Raw genomic sequence first — 10,705 nt, forward strand, 5'->3', positions numbered from 1 at the left:
GGCAGGTAGCCTCGTGGTTAGAGCGTTGGGCTGGTTGCTGGATCGAATCCCCGAGCGGACAACGTAAAAATCTCTCGTTCCTCCCCTGAACAAGGAGACTGTTCCCCGGTAGGCCGTCGTTGTAAATAAGAGTTGCGTAGTTACATTTTAAATGGAATGCATCAAGCATTCTGAAATTGTTCACCGTATTATATGGAACGGGATTCCCGTATATGTTAATTTAAACTGTATATTAGCAACCGAATATTTTACATTACCGAATCTTTTACATTTCGAATTGATTTACCATACAGCATGTACATGATTTGTTTGTGTAATTACAGTTCCAATGCGCTAATGTTTTGTCACACATACACTATTATGTCAAGAGGCGGTTTGGTGATGTGGGGGGGTTGTGTCCAGTTTTGCGCAACATAACTGGCTGCGTGCCATAGGATACACAAGTGGGTATGGCTACAACAGCACAAGGCGTGGTGGCCGAAATGTGATTCGCGTTTAAAAGGCCCAGCAGCTCAGAAACCAAGAAGAGTCCTTTCCCTTTAGAGTCAGGTAGCTCCATATTTGGCATAGGGAGATTCACACAACTCTGCCCCTCTGGAACTGTAACTAGGGCCAAAGCGCGCACAGAGGGTTTGTGCAATGCACACTCCCGTCCATGGGCTCCTCTTCAACGGAGTCAACCAGTCTCTGGTTTTCAGTCCTACGGATGATCCGATCATGGGGAACCTTGGCAATGGCACCGTCCTCCCGAACGGGAGCGATCCTTTTGGAAGAAACGAAGAGGTCGCCAAAATAGAGATAGCGGTCCTCAGCATCACCTTTGTGGTGGCTGTGATTGGGAACGTCAGTGTCTTGCTGGCCATGTTCAACACTAAGAAAAAGAAGTCGAGAATGCACCTCTTCATCCGGCACCTCAGCATAGCTGATCTGGTGGTCGCTTTCTTCCAGGTCCTGCCGCAGCTCTGCTGGAAGATCACCTTTCGCTTCTACGGGCCAGATGTCCTGTGCAGGATAGTGAAGCACCTCCAGGTGATGGGCATGTTCGCCTCCACCTACATGATGGTGATGATGACCGTGGACCGTTACATCGCCATCTGCCATCCTCTGAAGACCCTTCAGCAGCCCACCCAGCGGTCCTATATTATGATCATCAGCACCTGGATGTGTAGTCTGGTCCTCAGCATGCCGCAGTACTTTATCTTCTCTCTGAGTGAGATCAAGAACGGTTCGGTTGTCTACGACTGTTGGGGCCACTTCATAGAACCGTGGGGCGTAAAGGCGTACATCACTTGGATAACCGTCAGTATATTCGTAATCCCAGTGTTCATTCTGATGATATGCTACGGGTTCATCTGCCACAGCATTTGGAAGAACATAAAGTATAAAACCAGAAACACACACGCGGGTGTTGCGTCTAAAAACGGTCTGATCGGAATTAACTCTGTTAGCAACGTTACTACTATATCCAGAGCGAAGTTGAGAACTGTCAAAATGACGTTTGTGATTGTCCTGGCTTACATAATATGCTGGTCACCTTTTTTCATCGTGCAGATGTGGTCGGTGTGGGATGAGAATTTCGCATGGGACGGTAAGTGACTTCTCTGTATTGTGAAAAGTATTGCGCACACAAAGGATTGCGCACACAAAATCAAAAGGTGAACCTTGATATACAATTAATAACATGAGCTATCTTCACTCAATTATGTTTATCTCCCTCTACTAATAAACTCATGTTAAAGCCACAGTCTATATAAGGGATTACGCAAAGTGTTTGGTGATGTATATCCATTCTGTGCCCCCCAAAATATTGTTTTTACTAAGTAACTGTGATGAACATCCACATACGTGGAATATGTATACTGTTGAAGCAGAATAGAAATGTATCCATATTGTAATGAAACAACAAGGAGCAGGTCTCGAACCCTCATACTTCGAGCCCAAGGTCCGGCGCGCTGTCGACTGTGCCACATTAGCATGCTCGTGCGGCACGGTCGATTTCCGCGGGGTCGTTACAAAACTCCCTCCTTTCAAAGAGCGAGTCCTCGCGCTAGTTTGCGGTTCTACGTTTTACAGGAACGCGCTCACCGGTCAAGCACACGCACTGTCGTGTATGCAAGGTCCGATCACTTCTGACACCGGTGTAATGAAACAGCAGGAAGTAGGACTCGCACCCTCGACCTTCTAGCCCGAGGTCCGGCGCGCTATCGACTGTGCCGCAAAAGCATGCTCGTGCGGCAAAGTCGATTTCCGCGCTTATAAACCCAGGATCTGTACACTATGTATCATGGTAAAAAAAATAATATCATACTCAATTCGTGCAAATATTTACAAAAAGTAATCGTGCGTTTTTGTGAGTTTTTGTGTGGCTTAATTCGCGTGAAAATACATATATTGTTGTGCGACTTCATTCATAGGAAAATACATTTTATGGGGGCAAACTTCGGAACAATCTTTTGAACGTTATTAGCGCAATGCATGATGGGCAGTGGTGTTCTACACTGCCTTGTTTTGCGTCTCACATTTATTTATATAAAAACAAATGTTTTAACAACCCAATACTTTTAATCAACCAGGTTGTCACCAAAGTAATTGTAATATATTAGTAGAATTACGTTGTTTTTTAAATGAATGCTAATACTGTTTTCTATGCTTGTTGTCGCTTTGGGGTACTGGTGCACTTGTAGTCACAAACGCTCTTTTTCGTGTAGACACCAGTAGGCCTACACGAGTTCGTGGAGTCTACATTACATTTTCTTCATAATGCATTTAATACAGGGCTCCACTTTTTCGTGTACATTACACAATCGTGTACATTACACAATGTCTTTCATAATGCATTTTCAACAAGGCTATGTCCAATTTTATTGGAGAAAAAAACATGCTTTTTTGTGGGATAGATGAAGGTATTTGATTGGGCAATGGGGATACATTTGTATGATGGGAAACTATAATACACACCATAATACACACACACACAAACACTTACATACACACTCACTTTGTTTATACTCATGTTATAGCCAACTCTTGACATTTTTATGAATAATTTTTTATAAAATATTTGTATCTACTTGTCATGTATTCATTATCTTTAACTGGTTACATGTTTATAGTTTGCATGTTTCAGTAATGATTAGCATGGTTAAATTATCGTAAATCTCTGCTTGATTTAGCTGTTGGTATATTTGACATTTTCATACATGTTCTTTATTTCCAATTAAGAAAGCAATAATTAATCAACACACTACTGTAAATAATGACCTAATAATCACCTAAGAATCCCCAGTTTCCAATTGGCTCATTCATCCCCCCCTCTGCCCTGTAACTATTCCCCAGGTCGTTGCTGTAAATGAGAACGTGTTCTCAGTCAACTTACCTGGTAAAATAATGGAAAAATAAAAAATGGAAATTGCTATCTGTAAATAAACGGTGAGAAATGCTCAGTCTGAAGCCATTCGGCTATGGGTTTCACAGCCCTATAATAATGATTCAATATATATCAGCTTAAAAAGGGTTTATGTACAACCTATGGAGTATAAGATGTTAGGATAATTGGTATAAGAGAGTCTGACCTGATTGAAATACCCAAACCCTAAGCTATGTTCAATGTCAGCAGCAATTTCCAGTGAGAAATGCTCAGTCTGAAGCCATTCAGCTATGGGTTTCACACCCCTATAATAATGATACAAGTTATATCACCTTAAAAATAGTTCATTTACAACCTCTGGGGCATAACATGTTGGGCAAAGTGGTATAGGAGAGTCTGACATATAACCCCCAACTTGACTTCAGTCTTCGCCAATTAGAACCAAGAGAGGCCTAGCTTCGTTCTTCATGACTGGGAAAGGCTTTGATTCTAGCCCGTAGAGAATTCTGCATCCATCTCATTAGATCAGAACAGGATAGATCAACAGTGATTCATATTACTGGTTTGCATCCCCCCCAAAAAGGCTAGTTGTGTTTTGCTGCATAACACACATTATTTGTCTACGCATATGGTGTGGATCATTGTCAGGTTTTTAGATATATAAGCTTCAGTAACAAAATAACACCATGGTTGTAATAACACTTTAAACAGTTAGTTTGTCATTTTAAAAATATTTTTTATTGAACCTTTATTTAACTAGGCAAGACAGTTAAAAACACATTCTTATTTACAATGACGGCCTACGAAAAGGCAAAAGTTCTCTTGCGGGTACGGGGTCTGGAATTAAAAATAAAAATAAATAAAATAAAAATATAGGACAAAACACACATCACGGCAAGAGAGACAACACTACATGAAGAGAGACCTAAAGACAACAACATAGCAAGGTAGCAACACATGACACAGCATGGTAGCAACACAACATGAGAACAACATGGTAGCAACACAACATGGCAGCAGCACAGGGTACAAACATTATTGGGCACAGACAACAGCACAAAGGGCAAGAAGGTAGAGACAACAATACATCACGCAAAGCAGCCACAACTGTAAGTAAGAGCGTCCATGATTGAGTCTTTGAATGAAGAGACTGAGATAAAACTGTCCAGTTTGAGTGTTTGTTGCAGCTCTTTCCAGTCGCTAGCTGCAGCGAACTGAAAAGACGACCGACCCAGGGATGTGTGTGCTTTGGGGACCTTTAACAGAATGTGACTGGCAGAACAGGTGTTGTATCTGGATGATGAGGGCTGCAGTAGATATCTCATATAGGGGGGAGTGAGGCCTAAAAGGGTTTTATAAATAAGCATCAACCAGTGGGTCTTGCGACTAGTATACAGAGATGGCCAGGTTACGGAAGAGCATAGAGTGCAGTGATGTGTCCTATAAGGAGCATTGGTGGCAAATCTGATGGCCAATGGTAAAGAACATCTAGCCAATCGAGAGCACCCTTACCTGCCGGTCTATAAATTACATCTCCTTAATCTAGCATTGGTAGGATGGTCATCTGAATCAGGGTTAGTTTGGCAGCTGGGGTGAAAAAGGAGCAATTCTGATAGAGGAAACCACGTCTAGATTTAACTTCAGCCTGCAGCTTTGATATGTGCTGAGAGAAGGACAGTGTACCGTCTAGCCATAATCCCAAGTACTTGTATGAGGTGACTACCTCAACCTCTAAACCCTCAGAGGTAGTAATCACACCTGTTGGGAGAGGGGCATTCTTCTTACCAAACCACATGACCTTTTGTTTTGGAGCTGTTCAGAACAAGGTTAACGGCAGAGAAAGCTTGTTAGACATTTAAGAAAACTTGGTTGTAGAGCGTTTAAAACTAAATCAGAGGAGTGGCCAGTTAAGTATAATACTGTATCATCTGCATATAAATGGATGAGAGAGCTTCCTCCTGCCTGAGCTATGTTGTTGATGTAAATTGAGAAGAGCGTGGGGCCTAGGATCAAGCCTTGGGGTACACCCTTGGTGACAGGCAGTGGCTGAGACAGCAGATGTTCTGACTTTATATACTGCACTCTTTGAGAGATGTAGTTAGCAAACCAGGCCAAAGACCCGTCAGAGACACCAATACTCCTTAGCCGGCTCACAAGAATGGAATGGTTTACAGTATCAAAAGCTGTGGCCAAGTCAATAAAAATAGCAGCACAACATTGCTTAAAATCAAGGGCAATGGTGACATCATTGAGGACCTTTAATGACACATCCATAACCTGAGCGGAACCAGAGAGAATACTATAGACATCAAGCTTATTGACAAGTCTTTCCAACACTTGTGATGAATAAGGCAAAATAGAAATAGGCCTATAACAGTTAGGATCAGCTTGATTTCCCCCTTTAAATAAAGGATGAACTGTGGCTGCCTTCCAAGCAATGGGAACCTCCCCAGAGAGGAGAGACGGGTTAAAAAAGGTCAGAGATAGGCTTGGCAATTATAGGGGCAGAAACCTAAAAGAAGAAAGGATCTAAACCATCTGACCGAGATGTTTTTTTGGAGTCAAGTGTAAGGACCTCCTTTAGCACCTCAGACTCAGTGACCACCTGCAGGGAGAAACTTTGTAGCGGGCAGGGGAAAAAGAGGGAGGAGCAGCGGGGCTAGTCGCATTAGAAGGGGTGGGAGATGAGGAAATGTTGGATGGGCAAGGAGGCATGGCTGAGTCAAATATGAATCCTGACTTAATAAGTGGTGATTAAAGAGCTCAGCCATGTGCTTCTTGTCAGTAACAACCACATCATCAACTTTAAGGGACATGGGCAATTGAAAGGAGGGTTTATTCTCCAGGTCTTTAACCGTTTTCCAGAACTTCTTGGGGTTAGACCTACAGAGAGAGAACGGCTCCTTAAAGTAACTAACTGACTTCTAATTGCACTTACTTCTAATTTGCCTGAATGAGAGCCAGTCAGCCTGAGTATGGGTGTGCCGAGCCTTTCGCCAAATGTAATTCTTGAGGTGGAGTAACTCTGCAAGATCACGGTCGAACCAGGGGCTGAACCTGTTATTAATTCAAATTTTCTTTATGGGGGCGTGTTTGATAACAATATCACTGAAAATATTAAAAAAGAAGGTCCAAGTGTCTTTGACAGAGGGAATCAAGCTGATTCTGTACCAATTTACAGAGGCCAGGTCATGAAGGAAGTTTTTAAGCAAGCATCTATGACAAGTCAAAACTAATGACTCAGTTTCACTGAGCAGCCATTACGAACACAGGCTGTAAAACAGTGATCACTAAAGTCATTACAGAAAACACCAGACTGTTACCTATCAGAATTATTTGTGAGGATAACATCGAGGATGTTTGGAGTCATACCTTGTGGGATTGGTAATAATCTGATAAATATTTAGGGACTCCCATTGCTTTAGGACTTGGTCAGGTTGATTAAGCATGTCCAGGTTTAGGTCACCTAGCAGGACAAATTCATACTTAGTGTAAGGGGCCAGGAGAGAGCTTAGGGCAGGTAGGGTACAGGCCGGTGCTGATATGCCTATAATCTGTTTTTTGGTCAACCCTGGTAAATTAACTTATTTAAAATAGACAGTCACAGAGGATTTTCTTCTGAATAACTGATCAGGGCATAGCACTTTCCATTCAGCTTCAGGCAACTTCAATGTAATGCTTGATCACACCTGTAGTGACTACTTCCATCTGTCATGCCCATTGTTGTTTATCCATTGTTCTCTAGATATATCAATGTAATTACACCCAACACAATGTTGAAAAACAGAATGCTTCCCATCACTAAATCACTAACTAGACATGATCTGGACATGATCCCAACACTTCCACCAATACAGTGCTGCAACAGGGAGTCTAACCGGGCTCAAATGTGGCAAAGTGAGCTCTAACGGCCATTGCCATGAAAGCCTAGTATTCCGTTGGGCAGAGGCAGTAGGCCTATAATGCTGGCATATGCCCTGTTAAAATAGCCTAAGTATATAACATGATTGACACAACCTTAATAATCATCATGAAACGCCCTTGGAAGTGTCATAAGTGTTAGCCAACATAATTCATTATTTTATATGAACCTGTTTAACAGCATTGATATGTTTTAATTGATCATAGTCCAGATTTATTATAGTGACAAATACCATGCAGTTGCACCAGGGGAATTTAAAACAGATTTTTTTCCCCCCAGGTCTTCTCTTTCCCCACATTTATTGGTGAATTAATTTCCCATCTTGAAAATGTATCCGCATTCCCCAATCAAATACCTTCATCAATACTAAAAGCAATAAGACAAATAAAGCGTTTTACTCTAATCTGTCAACCATCATATAATCTGACAAGGCACCAGTATCCCAAAATTATTGTTGCGAAAACGAGCATAGAAAACAGCAGTCTACTATACCATTATAAGTATTTCGGTGACAACCTGGTTGATTACAAATATTTTTTTATATAAATAAACAAATGTGGGACACAAAAATGCAGTGTAGAAAACCATTGACCAAAATGCATTGCTCCAATAACTTTCGAAAGATTGTTCCGATGTTTGCCCTCCGAAAATGTATTTTCCTATATATGAAGTCGCAAACAAATGTGTGTTTTCACACGAATTAGGCCACACAAAAATTTACGAAATCTGCTGAAATACTTGTACATATTTGCACAAACTGACTGTGAGATCGTGTTTATATAATTGTGCATAATCCTTTTTTGAGCACCAGGCACACTGCACAATTCCGTTACGAAATTCAAACACAGAATACACAGAATACTCGAAATAATAATAAAAACGTTTAAGTGGAAATGTAGCTAAATAGGCATAACAGGTATGGTGTCCTGACATCATTGACAAAATCGTTTTAATCCTGTACCATAACGTTCACCATATGGAGATGTCAGGTGTTTAAATATAGATCAGCCTGTAAACGATTGTGTTTAGTGATTGTGATTTCACGGCACCGTTGATTTATACCACAGCTGTTGGACAAATTAGTTATCTTTGGTAATTTCCTTTTTTCCGTTTCCTTCCAGAATCTGAGAACACCGCTGTCACACTGTCCGCGCTCCTCGCGAGTCTAAACAGCTGCTGTAACCCGTGGATATACATGATCTTCAGCGGGCATCTTCTGCACGACTTTACTCTCTGTTTCCCGTGCTGTAATAAATTACGCTACAAGTTCAAGAAAGAGGACTCGGACAGCAGTCTCCGGAGAAATACGGTATTGACTAAAATGACCAACCGAAGCCCAACGTGCAGTTCAGGCACCTGGAAAGACAGTGACAACTCCCCCTAGTTCTCCATTCAATCTAGTCAAGCAGAGACCTAACACAACGTGTTAAACTCACAAACACAAGCTGGTGGTTATTTATTGATTGACTCTTATTGACTTGACAATTCTAAGACTTTCAAGGTACCACTTTAAAACGGGTGGGATACTGACACTGATTGATTGATGTGTCCCTAAAATAGATGAGCATTACACCGTTGTTTTGGGATATATTGTCTGGATTGTCTGTCAGAAAAACATCTCAAGAATGAAGTCTTGAGAAGTCAGAGTGATAAACCAAAATCACAAAGTGATAAACTATTTCCTCTGGTAAAACATGTTATAAATTGAAGATGATATTTTATGTGCCATATAGTCTACAGGCCAGTGTTTCAACAGGTTCCAAACCTGATTCTCTGGAGTCTAAGACAGTTTATAATGGGTGAAATACATCAGATCTGAATTTGAAAATGTAAAGTAGAAAAGAAACTGATCATCTGAACTATCTAAATACCAACAGCTATATCAGTTGAGTAAAATAATAATAATTTCTAAAACATTCCACACTCCCAGGGTCCTCTTTCCAATGCACTAATGATTTTCCGGTCTAGGAATTTCTACAGCAAAGCCTAGACTAATTCAGAATGGGACAGATCTCAGTGACTAAGGACCCTGGATTGGATCACAGGTTGCCGTCTGTGTTGGCCATATTTCCCCAGTGAGCCACTCTCTGTGTGAATTAAAAAACGAATTGGGCCTGGATGGTTTACAAAGCAACAGAGATGTCTGCCTGCCTGTTGGATTTCTACACACCAGGCCAGGGGCGCAACTTTGTTTTTAGAAGTGTGTGTGTGTGTGTGTGGGGGGGGGGGATTTTGTTTATTTAATCCAGTGGGATAAACACTCAAAACAGCCTACCCGACTGATCGGAGGCGTCCGCATGGTCCTAAAGCACACGAGCCTCGTTTTGTATCACATTCCAATTATACAACTGGGGGGGGGGGGGGGGGGGGGCAAAAATGCAATTTCAGAATGTGTGTGGGGGGGCATGTCTCCCCGTCCATCCGCAGTGAAATATGCACCCCTGCCCCAGGCAATGCTCCCTCTAAACTGTGGAGAAATATCCGACCACGGAGAGGAGCGCGAGATTGAATTTAACCTAACTTTCTAGAGCAGTGGTCACAAACGGATCAATCGCAATCAACTGATCGATCTCCAAGGCTATTCTAGTCGATTGCCAAACATTTCTCTAAAAAACAACAATGATGTTCCTTTTTTTTTTTTTTTTTGCATTTCGGGCTGTTGGCAGTAGGTGCACCCTATTCAGCTACCCTGGCAAACTGTTGGCAGTAGGTGCACCCTATTCAGCTACCCTGGCAAACTGTTGGCAGTAGGTGCACCCTATTCAGCTACCCTGGCAAACTGTTGGCAGTAGGTGCACCCTATTCAGCTACCCTGGCAAACTGTTGGCAGTAGGTGCACCCTATTCAGCTACCCTGGCAAACTGTTGGCAGTAGGTGCACCCTATTCAGCTACCCTGGCAAACTGTTGGCAGTAGGTGCACCCTATTCAGCTACCCTGGCAAACTGTTGGCAGTAGGTGCACCCTATTCAGCTACCCTGGCAAACTGTTGGCAGTAGGTGCACCCTATTCAGCTACCCTGGCAAACTGTTGGCAGTAGGTGCACCCTATTCAGCTACCCTGGCAAACTGTTGGCAGTAGGTGCACCCTATTCAGCTACCCTGGCAAACTGTTGGCAGTAGGTGCACCCTATTCAGCTACCCTGGCAAACTGTTGGCAGTAGGTGCACCCTATTCAGCTACCCTGGCAAACTGTTGGCAGTAGGTGCACCCTATTCAGCTACCCTGGCAAACTGTTGGCAGTAGGTGCACCCTATTCAGCTACCCTGGCAAACTGTTGGCAGTAGGTGCACCCTATTCAGCTACCCTGCGCAAACTGTTGGCAGTAGGTGCACCCGATTCAGCTACCCTGCGCAAACTGTTGGCAGTAGGTGCACCCGATTCAGCTACCCTGCGCAAACTGTTGCCAGTAGGTGCAC

The 10,705-nt window shown here is 42.6% G+C and overlaps 1 protein-coding gene across 1 annotated transcript; it reads left to right on the forward strand.

Moving 5' to 3' along the window:
* The first annotated feature begins 543 nt into the window (after positions 1-543).
* LOC115144833 (arg8-vasotocin receptor-like) lies at positions 544-9,618 on the forward strand. The gene is made up of 2 exons (XM_029685923.2): positions 544-1,588; positions 8,411-9,618. The coding sequence occupies exons 1-2, from the start codon at positions 640-642 to the stop codon at positions 8,671-8,673; spliced, it is 1,212 nt and encodes a 403-aa protein (XP_029541783.1). The 5' UTR covers positions 544-639; the 3' UTR covers positions 8,674-9,618.
* The last annotated feature ends 1,087 nt before the right edge of the window (positions 9,619-10,705 follow it).

The sequence above is a fragment of the Oncorhynchus nerka genome, linkage group LG17 (assembly GCF_034236695.1).
Source record: "Oncorhynchus nerka isolate Pitt River linkage group LG17, Oner_Uvic_2.0, whole genome shotgun sequence".
NCBI lineage: Eukaryota > Metazoa > Chordata > Actinopteri > Salmoniformes > Salmonidae > Oncorhynchus > Oncorhynchus nerka.